This window comes from Salminus brasiliensis, chromosome 21, assembly GCF_030463535.1.
Source record: "Salminus brasiliensis chromosome 21, fSalBra1.hap2, whole genome shotgun sequence".
In the NCBI taxonomy this organism is placed as follows: Eukaryota; Metazoa; Chordata; class Actinopteri; order Characiformes; family Bryconidae; genus Salminus; species Salminus brasiliensis.
The window spans coordinates 7,598,509-7,619,741 of record NC_132898.1 but is presented as its reverse complement, the minus strand read 5'-3'; the positions used below and the strand labels follow the sequence as shown (position 1 = coordinate 7,619,741).

Here is a 21,233-nt window from a genome sequence, read left to right as displayed (position 1 = left end):
CGCCTGCAACCAGCTCCAATTCCCACAGATTAAATACAACCTGACAACAATCTCTGCACATGGAAATGTGGGAACAGAGCAGGGTCCTTTTGATATCTGGAAAAAGGGCCACAATAATCGCCAGCTCTCTGCAATGCAAAAAACATATTAAGACTGTTCTGTTGTTTAAGATAAAAATGAAAAAAGAGGCCATGTGAAAGTAAAGAAAATGAGACAAAAGTAAATGGACACATGACAAACTCAGAGCAAGTGGAAAACCTGCTGAAATTAAGGACACACATCTTTCACTGAGGAACGAGATGACATTTTGGGAGCAAGTGCACGTGCTAACCCCGCATAGTTCCTTGTGCTGTATAGCTGCTGTCTAAATGAGTGTTCTAAAGAAGTGGTCTGAGATCTTATCAGCGCCGAAGAGGACTAGAAAAAGAACCTGGTTCTCTGTAAAATTCACTTTCAGTGTGAACACAAAAAGCACTGAGGTCATGTGCAGCTGGTAACCTTTCAGGATCACTTTAACAGAATTTAGACCGGGTTCGGGTTCATTTAAAAAGAACTACATGTGAAAACACCCTCTGATGTTACATGGATGTAGTGGGACAGCGTGTTTCAGACTGGAATGCTTATGGGATGTTACAATAAAGGGTAGCCAATAAAAACAGATGTCTTATACATACTGGCCTTCAAATCTAATACCCTTTGTTTACCATTTCATGTAATGTCTTTGGCTTAAGAATGGTCAGAAAGCATTGCTCAAAGACAATAAAAGATCCTCCACACTGACCATCTCATGTTTTCTGCTGCTCTTTAATGAATAGAAGGAGGATTATGAGGTCATGTATGGTCTAGGGGGGCCCTGGGATTTATGTTTTTGTAGACAAGGAGGTTAATTACCTAGATAGCGAACTTTCTTCTTTTCCCAGTGATTCCACAAGATTGCCCTCTGTCCACTCCTCCGCTCGACCCATCCCAAACTGTGCCCACCCCCACCACTGCCCTTCCACTGCATGAGCAAGCCTTGCTGTTTATATTAGAGCAGATCTCAGTGAACTGTGCGGTTCGGACAAACCCTTTTCCAAACACCTCTTCACCCCATCTCCCTGGATGGATTAAAATACCACGCAGCCATGCTTGTGTGTGCCTCCACAAAGCCCCCTGTGGGCAGCCAGACAGAACTGAGGCCCAGGGGGTGTGGGGCTGAGCAGGATCGGACCCTCTCCTCCTCCACCATATTTGCTTTGCCTGGCCATCCTCACCACAGAACATGCATGAACAAAGAAAGGCAAGTGTAAAGAAGCATATGGAGTCCCAAGAGTTGCTTGAGAGGTCCGAAGCCAAGAGATATCTGTCTCTTTATAATATTTAGCAGTATGGCCCCTATGATCAACAAATCCCTTTATGTACATTCTGATTTGATGCAAAGGAACTGTTGCTGCTTTGTGCATTGATTTACACCAGGCGCTAACTAAGCTAATTAGTAGCTACTAGAGCAGATTCTGAGGAATGAGCACCAGATTTAGAGTAGGGCTTCTTCAGTGCTGAGAAGCTACGGTGGATTATAATAGAAGCCCCCTCCCATTCCGAACTCCAGCAGCTTAGGAGTTTGCTGGGAAACTTGGACCATTGAAAAGGCCATCTGGTCAAGTTCACTGCTGGCTAATTAGTGCAGAGATATTCAAAGGGATTTTTTTATTCACTTTTTGGACAGCAGACTTCTTGTAACTTAAAGATGTTACAAGGTACAGTAGGGAGCACTGAAAAGAAAAAGAGAACAAAAGAAACCATTATTACAAGTTAAACATCCAATTCTTTAACTCTTTAAATCCTATATGTAGGCCCAAACTTCAGTTCTTTACTCTCATGACTAGATTATGGGAAAATTTACATTGGGCCTAAAATAGAACCCTGGGGGATTTCACAAGATATGCTAAACTTAAATGGGTGCCAAGTAATTCATAATTCATTCATAGTTTCTTTATACATATCATTTAATCACCCTATGACTTAAGGGCTTCTCCATAACATGCTTACTTTTCCTAATGTATGGCATATGTGCATGGAAAACTGTACAGAAAATGAATAAGCTACAGTACTATGTGATATGTAGACACAAACGGTACAGTAAAAACCTCCTGATGTAGAAATGTGTCACAAAAAATAGTACATAGCAAGGTCTGAAGCATTAGCTGGTTCTTACACATCCACTGGTCATACTATATCACATGGCTCTTCTTCAGGAGCTCCTTCTAAATAAGCATTGGTTAATGAGGCCACTGAAGTACTGCATTGTCAGACTGTCTGTAGGTGGTCACACATTTATGCACATGTTTTGACATGTCAGTAATATTAACAAACAGTACCAGTCTATACCCCTAATGTTCTCAATAGGGAATGATCCTTCACTTTTGTGAAGCTGGTTAAGGCTTCACAAAAGCTGGTTGACCAGTTTAGCTCTTGACCAGCACATGGTATATTTTGTTTGAGTTGGTTTGAGATGGTTTAGCTGGTCCATAAGCATGAGCAAGCTAAAAAATCCGTAAGATCAATTTTGACCATGCTGGTCGACCAGCATCACCACTATCACAAATGCAAATGAATAGGGTATGGACATCTTTTCAACCACCATGGCAATCAAAGACCAGCTTAGACCACCTTAAAAACCAATGACCAGCAAAAGTTCATTTGGAAAACTTTGACCTTTGTTAGATGTACGCTCACCATCTATTGCATTAGTGTTTATGAGTTCCAAACTTTTCTTCAATACATGGACGTGATTAATAAAATCAAAAGAAATAAAAAAAAATGTTTTTGGGGGGTATTTTAGGGGTATGTTGCTTTGAGGCAACCCAATGGAAAGAAAGTATACAGTGTTAGATCATAAAACACTGTATATAACACTATCCATACGTTCACCAAGAGTTGGAACCGACTTGACAGCATTTCATTATAACTAGAAGAGTATATCTCCAGAAGAATATGCAGAATAATTGCACAGCTTATATGGTTCCCACTTCCAGGCAGTTGCTAGGCTGTTGCTACGTGGTCGGAAGGGTGAACTGTTTTTGCTAGGTGCTTACTGTGGTTTTGCAGGTGGTTGCTATAGTGTTGCATTATTAGGTGGTTGCTATGGTGTTCCAAAGTAGGTTGCTAGGATGTTGCCAAGATGTTGGGTACCACATAGGGTACCACATGTGGCTGGGTAGGTATTATTAGTGCATTTGTATCATCTTGACATGATACAGAACTTTGCACCCCAAATTATTCAATGGGAAAAGAATTCCTTAAAAAATATGTTGCTAATTCGGAAACCACACATCCGAAAAAAAGCTTGATCAGACAGGACAATCGGACCGAACAACCTGGAATTGGAATTCTTTGCCATGTGCAACTATAACACTACGCATTACCTCTATGTTTTAAGGTTATATTTGGTTGATGAAAGCATTTTTGGGCAGTGGGAACTTTCAGTCATTTCAATCTTCTGTCATGCCATGGAGTTGGAAATTGTAATGACTTAAGCTTTGCCTAATAGTGTCCATTTATATGATGAGAGTGATCAGACTTTTTGACACTTCAGAAGGCTGTCACTTCTGACACTTACCGAGTGGAAGTACTCAGTCCAACTCAGTACAAACAGATTAGCTTGAAGTGGTCTTTCAAGACTTTTGAAAACACCACTCCAAAGTCTCTGACATCTTGTGGAAGTGTTTTTTTTTCCCTGATAGTCTTGCTAATCGAAGAATGGGGTGGCTTCCACAGTTCCGTTACAGTAAACCAAATTCTGACAGATAAGTATTTTTGAGATGCAGTAATACGACCAGCATTACATGACGTTACACTACAGTTAGCATCACAACAAGATGATCTAGAGCATGAAAAAGGTTCCCTCATGTGATAGCCCCTCCATCCTATCATGTACAGATGACCTCCTACACTCTTCTCGCATGTAGCTGCATGACCTCGGACCAGATTTGCCAATCGATGTGCGATAAGCACATAAGCACGCAACCCATCATGGAAAGTGGGTAAGGGTTGCACCTGTTTTTCCACTCCCCTTTCCACAGACTTTTGCCCGGGCCCTTCCAACACTAAGCTGAGCTTAAAAATCAGCTGACGTGATCAAAGAAACCATGTCATATTCTGGCTAACGAGACCCGAGTGTTCCTAATGCATGGACGAGACCTCCCAGACGATGGGGACCTACGCTACGTGCACTGACATGGGAAAGGACCAACTTTTGTTCCCTTTGCTTAGGAGCCCCATTAATGGGTCTGTAATTGCTGTTTTCCATCCCTCACCCATTCTCAGAGACCTGCTACACCTCCTCCATTCCAATTCTACGCCCAAGTGCAAGGTCAGACCGGTGCATTCTTGTCAGTCGGATGGAAGGATGTTTTTCCCCCCTCTATAGCATAAGCCTGGAGGGTCCAAGCAGGGTCCTGGAGTGTCCAGGACCATCGGAGAGCACTCGACGGTAGCGACCTCTCAAAAGGAACAAGAGCAAATAAGGGGCCCCTCCTTATTTGCGTGGTGCAGTGCTCTTGGCCATATCCGGCTAGGTCCAGCTTTTGTTGCCAGTGGCCCCTCAATGGCCACTGCCACATGACCCCTAGAAAAAGATAAAGTTGAAGAAGGGATGGGGAGGCCTCCACTGAAGAGTCTTCACCTGGCATGGGTGAAGAGTAATGAGTGCTCGTCCCTGATGGCTGGCTATCGTAGACGCGCCCTTGTTGCACAGGCCAAGCCCTGGGGCACAACAGCTGAGCCGGGCACAGAGGCTGAAAATGGGGGGGGGGATTATGAGGGTAATGTGTCGAACTAATCCACCATTGTGCTATGGCCCTTAGCTCTTTGGCAGTCCCAAAGACAAGAAGGGAATTCTTCCGCCCAGAAAAATCGAAATGATGTCAGCAGAATTGTGTTCTGGTAGGACAATAGGTAATCAAGTGTCTAGATAGTCTGTGATTATTTTTTACCCCTTGCTGTTCTTAGACACTCTGGTGGACTAGCGCCTTGTCCAGGGGGTATTCATTTGTTACGAACTCAGATATTGCTTGGATGCACCACCAAATTTAGAATCTTAGGTCCATTTGTGGACCAACCTGAGGTAAGCGTGCCGGCAGCTTCCTTGCCTTTGGCTCACGTTCCCTATCTGTTGCTCAAGTCAGCTCCACTCTGTGGCAGAAATGCCTGCCTTTGGTTCAGGGTTTCCATGGCAATCTTCTGACATCTTTATTTGACAGGCCTGAAACAAAGAGGCTCCGAGAAATGGTGCTCCTCTGAGGCCACAGGAGACTTCAGGATTGCTCTCATTATCACATGCACTTTGCTGAAAATGCTAATGATGGGATTTCCAGGAAGATGTTGACTTTATTTCAGCTGAACTGCTCATGCTGATCACTTTTGGGAACATGAATTAAGCCTGGACTTAATCTGGGTGTGAACACTGATCAGTGGTACAAGCCTTGTAATCAACTGCTTGAGTACTTTCCTAAATGCTAAGGAACCTCAAAGACACCAACAAGCGCACTTTAATGGAAACCATCTTTCAAATATAGAACCTTCTGACCAGCAATGGGTACTTTCTACCGCCCTCATTGGTCCTCTGCCTCACCCGGTCCCCCGGATCTTCCAGGCCCTACTACAATGACTTGGAGCCTGTCCCAGCCCGGCACTGGAATCATCCAAGTCTCAGGGGAGGGAATAAGGAGACAGTTCATCGCATTGCCCGCTGAAGTCATCATCTAGGCATCCATCAAAACCCCTCACAATGCCTTCCTTTGTTTCCATTAAGACAAAGTTTGCTTTAGCCATCTAGCATGTAGCTTTAAAATGACGACACAAGGCTGCCATGGCTGGTCCTCAAGTGCTCAATGCCGCAAGGTCAGGCTCCTCAAGCTCCAGTTGGCAGTGGGCAGTGGAACAGGTATCACTACCTGCCAATGAACGAAGTGCCAATATGTTTAGCAGCCAACTAGTTCTTCTTCTACCAAATTAGCATCTTAGCAATAAGCGAATTGTTGGGCTAATTGTGGAACTATCATCTTTTATGAAGTAAATTCAGTCAGCGCATGTTTGACTTCTCCTCTTGCCTCATGGAAACTCTGGCCGAATCCGTGTCAGGTCTTGTTAGCCTGCTGTTTTATTTTCCTGGCCTGCAAGTCAGAGAGTTGGAATTAATTTCGTCAGGCCACATCCTGCTGTGTCCAGCCTAATCCTGCCCCGGGAGAGACGTGCTGCGTCTGTCTCCCTGGAAACCACTAATAGATACTTTCAATCTCTTCACTTTCATTTAGGGCCTTTTCCTGTGAAAAGAGAAACAACATGAAGAATGCTCTTTATTTCGGAGCAGCATAGACTTAACCAAAGGCACATGATTGCTTTTGCACATGTGTTAAGTGTGCTGGTGTGCTACTGGTGGCTCCTGATTTTTTGAGTGAGTAATTCAAAGCATATTAGACTTTTGGCTCTGTGTGCCACACCGCACTCGACTTTAATAATAATAATAATGTCTTCACGCTATGCTGCTTCATCATAGTACACCATTCCTGTCCCACCCACCCATTACCGCAACCAAAATCAGTTCTAAAGGTTAAATAGCCCTTCAGTGGAACCAGTAATTGGTGCCTGACACTTCTCGGACAGGCACCATTGCCGTTGTTCCTTGGGGTATCCGTTAATAATAAAGGACAAAGGCCGCATACGGACAGAACAGGATGTCTTAACACGACTTTATGCAAACCACTGTTACACCAGTGTTCCTGTGTGAGGGGGGTGAAAAAGCAGTGGTACGTGCAGTACTGTACTGTACACATGCTGCTGCGGTCGTTGGAGTTTGCATTCGCTCCCTACCAGAACAATAGCTATCCACATACAACACAAATCCCCCAGAAGACAATGCGGCCTGTGTCTTCCAGCTTTGGCATGACCCCAACGACACAGCGAGCAGAGACACACAAAGACGGCACACAGAGGTGACACACGCCCGGCAAGGGGTGTGTGTGTGTGGGGGGGTGGGGGGGCACTAAAATGATCTCTAGCCACTGTTGAACATGATTAGCATTCTCTGAGGTTTTCGAAACGGGGACAAATCTAATTTCTCTGCTGGAAGGGTCCAGCCTTCCCAACAGTCTTTCATAAGCTGTTGACTTGACTGAGCGTGCTCTCATTTGGCACAGAGCACATTCAAGCTGACCAAAACCAACTTCTAGAGTGAGTTCATCCCCCCTCCATTTCTGGGTCACTGTCCTCAAGCATGCTAATAAAGCTAACATAGCGTGACTCCATGTTTGTTAAAGAGGTCTGAGCTGTTCTGAATTTGGTACCATATATAAACACTAGCAAATCACAAAAGGGGCTATGCTACCTTTTCTAATAAGATCCGATCCTCTATCTAATCTGTAGACGCTTCCAGCGTGCTACAGTTAGCGCCAAAGTAGGTGGTCTGTCATTCTCATTCATGGTCCTCTAAAAAAAAAAAACCCATCTCTTCTCTTAGTCGTAAAAGAAGAGTGCACACTGTGGCCCAACTCTGTGGTGACCACCGCTACCACTCAAAGGTGGTGTAATAGATAATCACCATCCTCTCCATAGTAGCATTAAGGCAGGACCACCAGAACAAAACCGTGTAGCCTTAACTTTTATGGCTTATACTAAAAAATGGTGGTTGGGAAGCAGAACATTTGTGGACTTTTACTTTCATTATTTTATTTATTTATTTATTTATTTTGCATAATAGGCCTCACACTGAGGGCTTCTAAGTCTAGAACACACCATGGCCTGGAACTCTGCTCCTGACTGTCCCTGGCATTATGCTCATGGTCGGGTCCACCCACTCTCTCAACAGTAGGAGGAACACAAGAGAGGGCCTGTTTGGGCCACCAGCAGCCAGATGAAGTTATGAACTCTCTTCATAGCCACCAAAGCTGCCTTAAATCTCCATCCACTTCACTGTCTAGTTAGGGTTGCACAGACTAGTTGACCAGCTGACTAATAAATTGACTATTTGGCACTTTGGGCTGCAGTTGACTGGTTGCGTACAGTACTTGAAGTTTACTGTCCTGTACTGACCACTGCAACGTCTTGACCATAATTACCATTGCAAGCCATACATGATGCTGCTAAAACACAGCCTAAAAAGCCAAACCCAGGGTAAAACAGCAGCATCTTACACGGCAATGGCAATGGAAATGATCACAGATAGTCTGAACCAGTACAAATTCTCACTGTGGTGATTTTAGCATGTGGTTTACTTCAGATTTCAGTATGTTTGTGGGCAGAATACCTGAGGCCTAAATTGAATGGCATAGTCCAAACACTCCTCAACAACAGTGCATACCTCCCACCTCAAACCGCAGTTTCTGCTGCTAGCCACTAGCCCCTGTTAGCAGAGTGCTGAATGATATCCGGAACACTTACAGTTTTTAAAAGGACGACTAGTTCACCATCAACAGGTCCCGGCTTCATTTTCAGCTCAGCAATAATGGTAGAAGCTAAAATGGCTTAGCTCTAAAAAGTCTATGGACAGGCCAAAAGGGTTATTACAAATCTTTCTTACCAAAGAACAGCCCCACCAGTTTCTACAGACGTCCCTGTAGTTACTGAGTAATACACCTTAGTGTGTGATAAGCTTTGGAGTGTTAAGGTCTTACGATGTCATTTTGTAATTAACTGTAATTATTTACTATTTAAAATGCCTAAAATTGCAGGTGCAGCACATCAGGTGCAGATGATTAGAAGATTAGAAAGAGGATTCTGGAGGAGCCTTGAAGTAGACTTAAGTTTCCCAAAGAACACCTAGACCAAGACCAGGATTTCTGGAGCAAAGTGCTTTGGACATGATGGTTGATGCTGTACTTTGACCTAAAGTGGTGCAAGATCTACCCGTAGGATCGTCTTGCGGTCTGCTCTTGGGCTTAACTTGCTTGTTTCAAATGTTTCTCCACATATTTTTCTCAGACGGTGAGAACGGCTGGTTTCTAATTGTTCTGAGATCTTTTGAGATTCATCTTTCTGAAGGCCACTAAGAGCTCTTTGGATCTTGCCAATGGTGATCTTCACCTCTCACTTCAACCGTCAAGAGCAAACCTGACTAAATGTCTGAGGGTTAAACCAGACGTTTCCTCCAGAATCCTCTCTTACCATGATCTGATGTGCTGCACCTGATTCTATTTAGTTTTTTTCCTCACAATGAAATTGCACTTCTGTTAATTTTTTATTTTACAGATGATTTGTTAGTTTAATATGACTATTAGTCACTTCCACCTCTCGATATTGTTCAAATGTAGGTCTAACGTCTAATCTAAAGATCTTATCTGTTTAAATATGTGCCGAAAGACAAAGGCTTTCATATGACTATAGATAACGTCATTTTAGCAAACTGCCTTCAATGCACACAGTGAAAAGCTGTTTGGTATAGAAGTTATGAAGCTATGCATTCTCCACATTGTCCTCTGTTCAGGCAAACAATGCTACAAATGAAAGACATGCAAAATCTCTCATTGCAAATGTAAAGCGTTTGGTCAGTCGTCATGTATTTAAATAGTGATGCAGAGCGGCCCTCAGCCTGACAATGTCCCTCTCTCTCTCTCTCTCTCTCAGCTGCAGAATAATTGTCTTGCTTTTCTCCGCATCAGGTTGCTCTGAGATATGCCAGGCCATAAGAAGCGGCTCTCTGACATTCACTGCCATGTGTGGGTCCGGGTCCTTTCACATGCAAAAAACCCACGCAGACCTAGGGCCTGACATCGTGCTGCACCCACAATGACACACTGTGGAAACACTGCAGCTCACTCCGTAACTTCAGCGCTTCCAACTGTGTGTTTGTTAGTGATTGTATTGAGATCGACAAGCTTATTTTGGAATCAGGATATTACACTTCAGTCTATTTCCAGCAGCAGATTGCTATGATGCTATGCTATTTTGGGATGATGTTCCTTTAGGGAGATTATTTGAGATATCCCAGTAGGGATAGCTGATTATATTTGGGGAAAGCCATTGCTGAGAATGATTTTGGGTGGATATAGTCTTTAGTACTAATGGTTTTCCACTACTCGTCACAACAAACTGCAGTGCACATTCATTCAATTTAAAAACTGCTACTGAGGTTGCCAGTAGAGAGTGATCGGCTGTATATGGAGCCCAATTGCAATCAAACCCCGCCACCTACTGTAGGTTTAAGGTTATGCAGGCTCTCTCAATATACCCAGTTTCCTCTATCCACAGCACTGTGATGCAGATATGGCAAATTAAGGGATTAACTGGGATGTGAAGGTGAGCTTCTGCCATAATTCCATAAATATAAATAATTACACAATCCACTGTTAAGCTCAAATGATGTTGATTTTATTTCAGCAGCTGTGATGGAACTTCCTTTTCCTGTGCTTAGACAACTTTCCTGAGACTTGAAGTGTTTCGTATTGTAAAACCATAATTAGTATATACAGCGCTGTGCAAAGGTACCAGGCACCTGTGAATATTTGAATGAAAAAGCTCCTTATCTAGGTAGTAAGTTGTGGTTTTACACCAGCGTGTTCATTAAAACATCTCCAAAGTTCTTCTCATGGGAGTCTAGCATTAGTTATAATTGTTATCCACCACTTGGTTTGGTAAATCAGTGCTTAATGATGGTAAATCAGGTGAGCTGCTGATGGAATTGAACACATTTAGCGCTAGCTGGACTGGGGGGCGTCCAGGAGAAACCTGGAACCGAACTCTGTTCTTCAGACTAGCTCACAAGATCTCAACAACTTTCTTCAGAATGAGAAGCTCTTGTTAATTTTTACTGGATTTATGTTTACCTACATCTGTTCTAATGAAATACAGTTTTTTCAAGCGTCCCCTGAAAGCATTGTTGACATGGCCCAAAATTGGGCCATATCTGACATTTCCTAGGGGCACTTCCCCAGTGCCCCGAAACAACAGCTAACAGTCTAGAGGTGATGTGGAGAAGAAGAGCTATCAACCCACCCCTGCGAGAGCAAGGATTTGAACCAGTGATCCTCGAATCAGTGGATCTTAGTCCACAGAACTAGTTTTTAAAACCAGTGGTTGAGTAGTGGGACAGCAAGGGTTTAGAGGTGGATGAGATGCTACCCCTCGACAACTGTAGCTGTCCATATATATATATATGGGTTCCAAAAATTGTATCACTGCAAGTGATATGTGGGCCACTAGTAAATGCCAAATGTGGTTTGGGCTATCAAGGTAGGTGCCTAAAACCTCTGCACAGTACTGCGTATACACACACACACTAATTTAATCACTTGCAGTCCATACTATTGCTTCAATTTTCTCTTTATGTGGTATAAAAAAATACAGCACAATAAAAATTATATTTCCATCACAACGTGTAATGTTGAGAATAAAAGTATTTAAAAGTAAAAAACAAAGACATTTAAAAAAAAAAAACACAACTCACAACTCCTCTTTATTCTTCTGTGAGTCTGATTTGGAGTCTTTTTGTGCTGAGGTTTTTGATTTGGGTTTTTTGCTTTCTGAGCCGTCTGTCTTTTTAGACACTACTTTTACTGTCTTCTTGTCCACTGACTTTTCCTTTTTGTCTGGTGTTTTGGCCTTTGTTTTGTCCACTGCTTTGGCCTTTGTTTTGTCCACTGCTTTGGCCTTTGTTTTTTCCACTGCTTTGGCCTTTGTTTTGTCCACTGCTTTGGCCTTTGTTTTGCCTGCCTCTTTCGTTTTCGTCTTCCCTGCTGGTTTTGCTTTCGCTTGGGTCGCTGTTTTGGCCGTTTTATCTACAGTTTTGGCCTTTGACTGGTCACCTTTTTTGACATCCTTTTTGTCCGTCTTTGTATCGGCTGCAATGTCTTTTTGTTCATCAGCAGTTTTGCTGGGTTCCTCCACAGGCGTCTCTGTTTTCTCCTGATCGGCTGGTCTGATGGGCTCTGTGCTTTGGGGCTCTGATGTTTTGTCAGCATTGCTGTCCTGCTCGGTTGCCTGGAAATCTTTGTCCAGTGGACTGGAGAGGACTTTAAGGAGCTCCTCAGTTTGAATTCGCTCCTGAGGACACAAAGAAGTTTAAATTACTAACTTAAATTATAGCCAAAATAATATAGTATTTTTGTTGTATCATGTTATAACAACCCTAATTTTGTTTTGTTTACACATTGGAACAACATATTTCAAATTTCAGTTAATTTATCTTTATGACCATGGCTTTTATTTGACTTTTTATATGCATGTTAAATGCTAAATGGACTTTTTTCTTCATGACATGGTTTGTATATATATATATATTTTTTTTTTTTTGCTTATGTGGTTTCTTACATTGTATGACATATTGGTATCATTAAAGTGGCCAAAGGTACAGAATTGTTTTTTAGCTAAACAAAGCCATTTTATCCACTTGGTCCAAAGCAAACTGTGGACACTTGTCTGATCAACTCTGTAGGTTTAGGAAACGTTTAGGGATCTTTTACCAGACTTTCGCTTTAAGATCTGTTCAAAAAGAAAGACTTGCCTTTTCATTGTGTTTAGGATCCAGAGTGAACCAGAGGGCCACAGCACAGCGCTGCCCTTTGGTCACTGCTCTTACACCATGGGGATTCTCCTTGCCAGCTCCAAAAGCCACAACTCTACCACACTGAGGCCTAACCACAGCCTGTGGAGAGGACAGAGCACGTACAGTCAGCATTCCTTTTATACACCAAATCTACTTAGACAGCTCAGTTACACAAAGGGCCGGCTTCCAGGACCCAGATACACCCAGTCTAGACATGAAAGTATTTTCGGTAGTCAATCACCCACCACTGGTGCTGCAAATGACTTTTCTGGACTAAGGTTTAATCCACATCCAGGACCTTAGGTCTATAAACCAATAATGATATCAAGGTTCAACAGTGCCACCCAGTGGTCACATCAAAGAAGCAAAAATCTTACTGTGACTGTTTTGGCGTCAAGCTCTGTGAAGAAGAAATCCCCTCCTTCGAAGTCATCGTTGAGATAGAGAATGGCGCTGAAAACAAAACAGCGTGTATTAGGATTATTTTATATACGTCATTGCTGTCACACAAATACCTAGTAGTATCTCCATTTTTATGTTTTTTATTTTTTGTCCCCTCTCGCTTTGCTCCCGGACTGCTTTCCAGCCTCAGGTGGTTTTCCAGGTTAAGCCCCATTTCAGTTGTCACCTGTTTGTTTTCTGTTTCTGTTTATTGGACCCTGTACTTTGCTGCCTCGTTTTGATTGTTTTGTTTGGTCATTAAAGACTATTCCCCTGCATTGCTCTGTCCCTGCGAGTGTTCCCTTGTCTCCCCTAGCCAGCATGACAGTAGGAAGGTTTTGTCCTTCTTCTGTAAAGTTTACATTTGGGAGGGTACAAGGTTTTTATGTGGCAGCTACGATGTATTGCCTGATTTATCCACTGATCGTGAAATGGCTTCACAAATCATTAGGTAGCAAGTCTTGCATTGGTAGTAGCTTACCTGTAGTCCTGGTGTGTGTCTGCAGGTGGGTCTTTGATGCACTCATTCAGTTCTGAGATAAGCAGACAGTTGTCAGCGTGTGCAGGGTCCTCTTGTTTCTCTGGAAGGGAGCAGAACAAACTATGAACCTACCTACCAGCTGCAGTTCACATAAAATAGACTCTCTACAAGGTGGACCAACAGAAATGCTGCAAACAGTATCTGACAAGTTCCTCTTACCCTCAATGGCTGAGCGGCAGACCAGATGGGAGTAGGAGAAGTAGAGAGGAGACTCCAGCCTGAAGTAGGTTTCTACTGATTTACGCACCTTTTCACTGAGGTCAAAAAACAGACGGGCGCTCTTCATGGGGAGCACTCCCTCCTGGCCAAGCTGGGAGGAACAATAATGGACTTGTTGAAGCTCGAAAATGAATAAGCATATGATACGGAACTGAACAGAAATTGCATGCTGTTATTGAATGCACTGATCATGCGATCAGGCAGTCTTCAAGCTAAAGTATCTTGAGGAGTCTCACCTCTAGAGCCTTCAGGACAGTGACCCCCTGGAACATCTCGCTTGGTGAGTGAGGGTTTGGCTGCCCTCTGTAGCCATCCCCGCTCTGTGCTGCTGCCTACAGGAAAGCATTTCAGCAAAAATGAGTACTGTACAGTATTGACTAAACAACTAATACCTTGTAGTGGGATTATATCACAGTACTGTACAAACGTACTAGTGACGCTAGTGTGAGCAGTAAGTGATTTGATGTGATTTACTTAATTATAGTAACTCAGCTGCTGGTGGAACTCAACATGTACATACAGAACGCCACAATGCCACAATAATGGGACACAAGGATGTAAATTACTAAATAAATGCATGTGGCTGTTGCACAGTGCTGTAGTGTCTATACTGGTATTTTAGTATTAAATGTGTATGTCATCTGTTGCCTCGGACTGCTTTTAAAGAACAGTTAAAAAGTAAATGACAAAATTAGGTGTAATTTCTGGAAATGTTATCAGTCTGGTACAAGGGTCTTTTAGTGTATTCTGACAGAAGCAGATCACAGCAGTCTATTGTGAAGCCTTTGGGAGGTTAAAGACCTACATTGGAAAGTCTGTGCAATTCCTGACATTCGTCATCTGTAACGACGCCATCCAGCACTACTCTCTGCGAACTCCCGTTCAGAGCCGCGGACGTCATGGTAACTGTGACTTCATCAGCCACCAGCTTGTCATCTGCTGAAGGAGGTGATGTGTTGTTGGTCCCTAAGAAAAATGTCATCGTCAAGCAGGAACAACAAAACCTTAAATTCTCAAAACTAAATTACAGGCCTGTTACAGAATAGTTTTGGGCCTACCATCGTTAATTATTTTGGCAATGTCTGTTGATTCCTTGGTCTTCTCTTCCACCAACGTCTCAATCTCCTTCATCAGATTGCCAATCTCCTCTGTAATCCGGGCAGCGGTCTCTCTGTCTGCCCTGTACGCAACAAAATTAGAGAGATAAAGTCTCACTTGTGTGGAAAAATCAAAATAATTTGTACTGAGGCTTCTTGGCATCTCATTTCTTACTTCTGCTTATCCCGTAGTTTCTTAGGCATAACCTCTGCAGGGGTCCACGCATCCTGAAAAGTAAATTGGGTTTCAGATGATCTCTTCCAGGCGGACAGAAAGGGTAACACTGTGTAGAACTGAGCTTACGGGACTTACTGGATCGACAAAAGTGATTCCAAAAACTTCATAGCCGAAATAAAGGAGCTCTTTCTCCAGCAAGGACTTCTTGATATACTGCTCAACAACCTAATGACAGAAAATAAGGAATCATGAAGCAACATCAACGACAGGGAGAGGGTGGAATGTCACACACTGCTTGAATGTGTTTAATCTTTTATTCATTTATTCACGTAGCTTATAAATGTTTAATCCCCTGTGCTCAGCAGTCGCACTGCATCCTACTTTTAGAATGTTCTACATACGCCTCCCACTTGTGTCTAGACATCCTAAATAAATAAAATTTGGTGACACTTTATTTTAATAGTCCCCTATACCTTATAAATAAATCTACACATGCTCAAATTGTTAAGAAACTATCTGGTGAAACTTTTTTGGAAATGCTGATTATCAACAGTGTTAGAGTTGAAGTCATCCAGGAATGGAAAATTGTATTTAGCTTGGCGTGGTTGAATAATGAGAGCCCACCCAGCAGCAAATGTCACATGGATGTTGTTATCTGATTTGGTCCGTCTTTTTTGGACCACGTATAGCCCTAATATAGCCATGATGAAAAATTAGATGAAACCTTGTGTACAAACCCAAACTAGTGTTACTGAACATAATCACTGTTGTTCCAAAAATGTATCACCACCCAGTGCAGCAGGAACGCAGACCGGGGGGGTAACACGGCAGAATGAGCGAGTTTGGTAGCGGGACACCGCAGTAAGTTTAAGTAAGTTTGGGTTGAAGTCGCTGAAGAAACCTCAAAACAATGCCCGTTCAGCTTTCAATTTGCAACCAAATTTAGACATAGAGTGATGTCTTTTGCTGGGCGTCCTTACAGCTTCCTAAAAAAGACGGATTTTCACCTTTACCTTTTCAACCAAATATCAACGTCGTTACGACGTCATGCAAAGTCGTCTCTTAAATGTTTTTTCAGAAAGTTTTTGCTGGACGAACCGTGAATCTTAAACACTTGTTGTTTCTACATCCAAAACCTCAAAACCCAAAATGTACTGTACCTTCTGGGCTTCCTAGTTAAAGCTCAGACTGTTTTCTGAAACAGCCTTTCACCACCACACTATATTAGCTGTCAGGACTTCAGCTCTGCCTGTGCCAGTGCCAATGCCAGAAGAAGTCGGCGACAACAAATACATCTAATTATTGTTCCAGGTCCAAAACACAACGCTAGGCTAGGCTATGCTATGCTGTGTGGCTACTGTTGGACGTTTTGGTGACACACCCAGTCAACCCAAGGAACATCTGCATATTTCATCCTCAGGAAAAATAAGTTTCTAATCCTACATCTTAATATACTCAATAAAGGCATTCTGTGGCACCTTAAGATTAGCAATGTATGGACCCAGGAAGCAAAGGCCGCTGTAGGGCTGGAAAGTGCATGCCGCAGTTTGAAAATGCTAGATGTTAAACTGACAGGGCAAAGTCCTGCAGCTCCAGTTAACAAAAGCATGCTTGTGTGGCTGTTTGATCAGCACCTCTCTCGCCGAGACGTCTGCAGCCTTGTCCTCGCCGAGCACAGCGGAGTAGTACGCCAAGTTCTGCTTCATGACCTCATCCTCAGGATGGAACAGTAGGTAAGTTTTAGCACTCTCAACGGCCTCCTCGTATTTCTCACCTGGCAGAGAGACGAGACAGGGACAGAGAGACAGTGTGGAAAAAGTGAGGCAGGACTGCATTATTATGCAGGTCAAGATACATGCCGTTTACTTCGGCTTATACATGCAGAAACAATAGGCATTATGTTCTTATGCTGATGTAGTTGACATTTATTAAGAGGTTCTTTTATATTATGAGTTTATTTTATCTGACGAGGTGTGCAGTATGACATACTGTTATAATAGGAAAACTGGAGGTAGTTAAAATGTGATGCGAGGAAGTCTTCAAATGGCTGATCCCTTCCAGCAGTGGAGGCCAGCTCCATAGCGCAGTTCTGCTTGCAGTTCAGGATGTGCAGGTAGTGATCTGTAGCGAAACATGAGGTACATAAACACAAAAAAAACAGTAAGAGGCAGAAACAAAGCACACAAAACACTGGTCCTATGCTGCGGTTACTGCCAGAAATAACATAAGCATGTTGTCATCTGATAATAACTATTTCTCACGAATTGCTTTTAACCCATAAAACTGTGTCTAATCTTTCATTTTTTTTCTCCACATTTGGTCCTGCAAATTCACCCACCCGTATGCAACTCCCCCTAGCACAGGCAATGCTCCCAACACTACCAGGGTAAGGACTTAACACATCTCCTCGATACTTGTGAAGCCAGCCTCTGCCTCTTTTTAAACTGCTGCCAATGCGCCATCGCCGGGCAGCTGGCATGCCCGGAGTAAAGTGCTGGGCCCTTAGCTCTGCCATACCACACATACCTAACACACGCCTGTGCCAGCCAAAATTGCTTAAGAGTGAGAAAAGGAGGAACCTTGAGGAACCTTTAACTAACCTAGAACATCTACAATATGTCATGAATCCTTTTTTAAGCATGGTTCTTCTATGGGATCACTCAAAAAACCCTCTGCACCATCATTTAAGGCTGAAACAGGTCATACAGCCTTAAAAATAAAGGTGCTTTGAGGGATGCCATTAAAGAACCACTTTTGGTTCCATATTTGTATTAAAGACGTGTGAGTGTGACAAACATTTTAAAGGTTTAAAGGAGCTTCACTTGATGAAAAGGTTCTTTACCATTTAGTGGGTCTTCATACTCACATATCTCTACTACAAACGTGGTTCTTTATGGAAGCAAAAGCGGTTCTTCTATGGCATTGCGCAAAGAACCATTTTAAGAGCCTTTTTTTCTCTATTTTTATTTTTATGGGCATTGGAATGACACTCAAATGTACTACCATAGTGCTGGATGAAGAAATGAAGATATTCTTGCCTGTGATGGACTGGAAGAGGTCAGCTTTGTACTCCATGTAGTTGTACCCGTCGTAGTCATAGGCTCCCTCACACAGTACCCTGCACTCTGCGTCAGCTGCAAAATACTCGTCCACAGCTGCCTCAAAGTGATCAATGGCTGAGGTAAACTCGTCCATGCTATACAGCTTCTTCCCGGTCAGAAACTCTGCCTGAAACATCACAAGGATCATGCCGTTTCTCCATTACCTGATGTATAACGTGTTTATGCAACCTTCCCAGATCCTAAATGTCCTAGATGTCTGATACATTAAAACACTGTTTCTCATGTATAGGGCGACTACAAGTACACTGGCAGTCCAAATGAACTGCACAGATGCCCATTCGTCTTCAGTGAATGACACCTTCTTGTTGTCCACCTTCTTTTTTGATTTGATCTACCAACAAGACCATGCAAGATGCCACACCATTCACCGAGAGGCAGAGTGGGTTAAGGGGTGAGGGAGTTCAGGTGATGTCATGAGACATTTAATCACCAGATTTAAACTGTGAATTTATGGGACTCGGGAAATGTGCGGAGAAATCTGACCATTGAAGGAGGTCTGTGGACAGCAGTTCCTTTTGATGTTTTTAAGAAAACAATATGAAAATATAGCACAGGATCAACAAGACCAGAGAAGGAGCTACTAAATACTGACAGGGACTCTCTGTTGGCGAAAAATTTACAAAACTGTAAATATATAATTAAGGGTAATTATAATGCTGTTACATTTTAATATCACATCAGCCTTAATGACTGACACCGGAAAAGAGTTGTCCATGAGGTGGCAGTAAAGGGACAGCAGACGGATGCTACTTCAAAGTCTCATCCAGGGCTTCATCATCTTACCATGTGGGGTCTGGCCTCTAGATCCTTGAAGTCAGCTTCCTGCACACCGGCCATCAGACTGTAGTACTCCAGGTTCTGCTTCATCTCTATATGATCAGGGTTGGCGACATAGAATGTATTTGCTGCAGCCACTGCTTTATCGAGCTTGTTGATCTGTGTGCATAGGAAGATGAAATGAATGTCAAGCAATGTTTCAACACCCCAATTATACGCTCAAATGTACCCCCAAAAAAACCTTTTAATCTGACCTTCATAAAACATAACTCCTAACAGAACTGGTTGCTCTGGAGCAGGCACACATGAGCACCATTCCCAAACCCCAGTATACAGAGTGGCTCAGCGGTTAGAGCGCCGTGATATCGATAACAGGGTTGTGGGTTCGATTCCCGGGCTCGGCAAGCTGCCACTGTTGGGCCCTTGAGCAAGGCCCTTTACCCTCTCTGCTCCCCGGGCGCTGGAGTTGGCTGCCCACCGCTCTGGGTGTGTGTGTGTACTCACTGCCCCTAACACGTGTGTGTGTGTGTGAGTGTGTGTTCACTACCAGATGGGTTAAATGCGGAGGACACATTTCGCTGTACAGTGTACACAGTGTACACTGTTCAGTGACAAATACGTGCACCTTTACCTTTTTACAGAAAGGGCACCAGCGCCGGTGGAGCAGTGGATGTGTGTCTCTGGAAAGGTGAAGCTCCATACAATACCTTCATGATGAGTTCCAGTAGTATTTGTGATCCACAGCTAACCTTCCAGTATAATTACCTGACCATGCTTATAATTCTCCCAACAATGTCCCAATATCTAGTGCAACGTCTTGCCAAATGATATCACATCAGCAGTGGAGGCTGTTACTGCAGCCCATTGGGAAGAAATGGCCTATTAATACCCTTGATTTCAGAAGAAACACTGGATAAGCAGGCCTTGTGGAGAAATATGAGATCTTTTCTTCCACAGTCCAACTTCTATAGGTCATAAAAGACCTTTACAAGTCATGCTGAATGAATTTGCCATGGTAAAAACCTATATAAGCAGGGGCTGTGGTGTTATTTCATGTGTATTACATAGGCCTACATGTCCATTCATTCAGATTCCCACAAAGGTTATGGCCTCATGCCTGCAGAGCTTCAGTAATTTACAGCAGACCTCAAAGAGTGAGGACTAACTAAAGTTAATTAAGTTAATATAAGGATGTTTATTTATATATATGAAAGATTTTGGGTTGGATGCATTCAAGTAAGGCAGTGTGTTTTCAAGGCATCTTCAACGTCCTGCAATGTGTCTCAACATGACCCGTTTTGAAGACGTGGCACCTAAACCTCAGTTTGGGGGGCAGGGGGGGAGCCTGAAGTAGCTTAACACTGCCCATTTTACAAACTCATAGTCAGAACTGGCCAAAATACGAGTTTTTCTTGTGAAAAAAACGGACCAAAACGAAGTATTTTCTTTCTCTTTCTCTGTCCAGGTGTGCGCTTGTGTAGCTAAACCGTGGCCGTTAAACTAGCATGATAACAAACGCTCCAGCCTCGCCGTCCTCTCGCTAGCTAGGAGTTAACGTTGTGAGCTGCAGTGATTTTTCTGCGGCCTTTTCACCCACTTTACCTTAAAATAAGCCACTTGCAGGTAATTGTAAGGAGTCCTCTTCTTAAACTCCAGCTCAACGTCTTGGCTAACTTTGTGCAGAGACGGTGGTCCCAGCTTCTCCCCCTCGCAGGCGTTCACGCACTCCGCCCGTTTCAAAACCTTCTGGAAAAAGCCTAAGTCTTCCAAAGACCCAGCCCCGGGGATCGGCGCTGCCACGCCGGGGACGGACTCCCCGAAGGCGGTGTGGTTGGCGCAGGCGAGCCGGCACTCGGTCCGGACCTTACGGATCATTGCTTTATTCCTCAGAGCCCTCTCCATGTGCAGGATGACCGACAGCCAGTCCTGCTTGTAGTAGGCCTCCACCGCATTATCGAACAGTAAGTCGTAGGGCTCCAAAACCCCACTAAACTGGACGGTACCTGAAGTGTGGGCCAGACCTGAGAAAGCCAGAGTCGACAGAAGAAGCACCGGAGCCCACATGCTGAAGGTTCAGAGCTCTGCTGGAGCAGACTGCAGCTACCGCATCCACAGCACTTCCCAAACTTCCCTGGAGGGGCCAAACTTCTGGTGCTGGAGGTGGAGCCAATTCAGAAGAGGCTCTGCTTGTAAAACTCCTGGTCCTGGAGGCCCAAGCATCCAGCAGGGTATTCTCACCAGCTCCACCTGGTTCTTGGAAACAATCTCAAGAAATGGCTGGATCTTCATGAAGGCCCACAAGATCATTAAGGACAAAACTGACCCCCAGCACAATCTCTTTACA

At 43.5% G+C, this 21,233-nt stretch overlaps 1 protein-coding gene across 1 annotated transcript; it reads right to left on the bottom strand.

Annotated features, from left to right (window-relative positions):
• Window positions 1-10,355: 10,355 nt before the first annotated feature.
• On the bottom strand, window positions 10,356-20,988 carry p3h1 (prolyl 3-hydroxylase 1). The gene is made up of 15 exons (XM_072665764.1): window positions 20,492-20,988; window positions 18,896-19,048; window positions 18,029-18,218; window positions 16,980-17,111; window positions 16,625-16,764; window positions 15,126-15,215; window positions 14,988-15,040; window positions 14,774-14,895; window positions 14,521-14,681; window positions 13,952-14,047; window positions 13,656-13,806; window positions 13,437-13,536; window positions 12,892-12,967; window positions 12,473-12,613; window positions 10,356-12,012 (listed from the first exon to the last, which is right to left on the bottom strand). Exons 1-15 carry the CDS (start codon window positions 20,951-20,953, stop codon window positions 11,413-11,415), a joined length of 2,667 nt encoding a protein of 888 aa, XP_072521865.1. The 5' UTR covers window positions 20,954-20,988; the 3' UTR covers window positions 10,356-11,412.
• Between the last annotated feature and the right edge of the window lie 245 nt (window positions 20,989-21,233).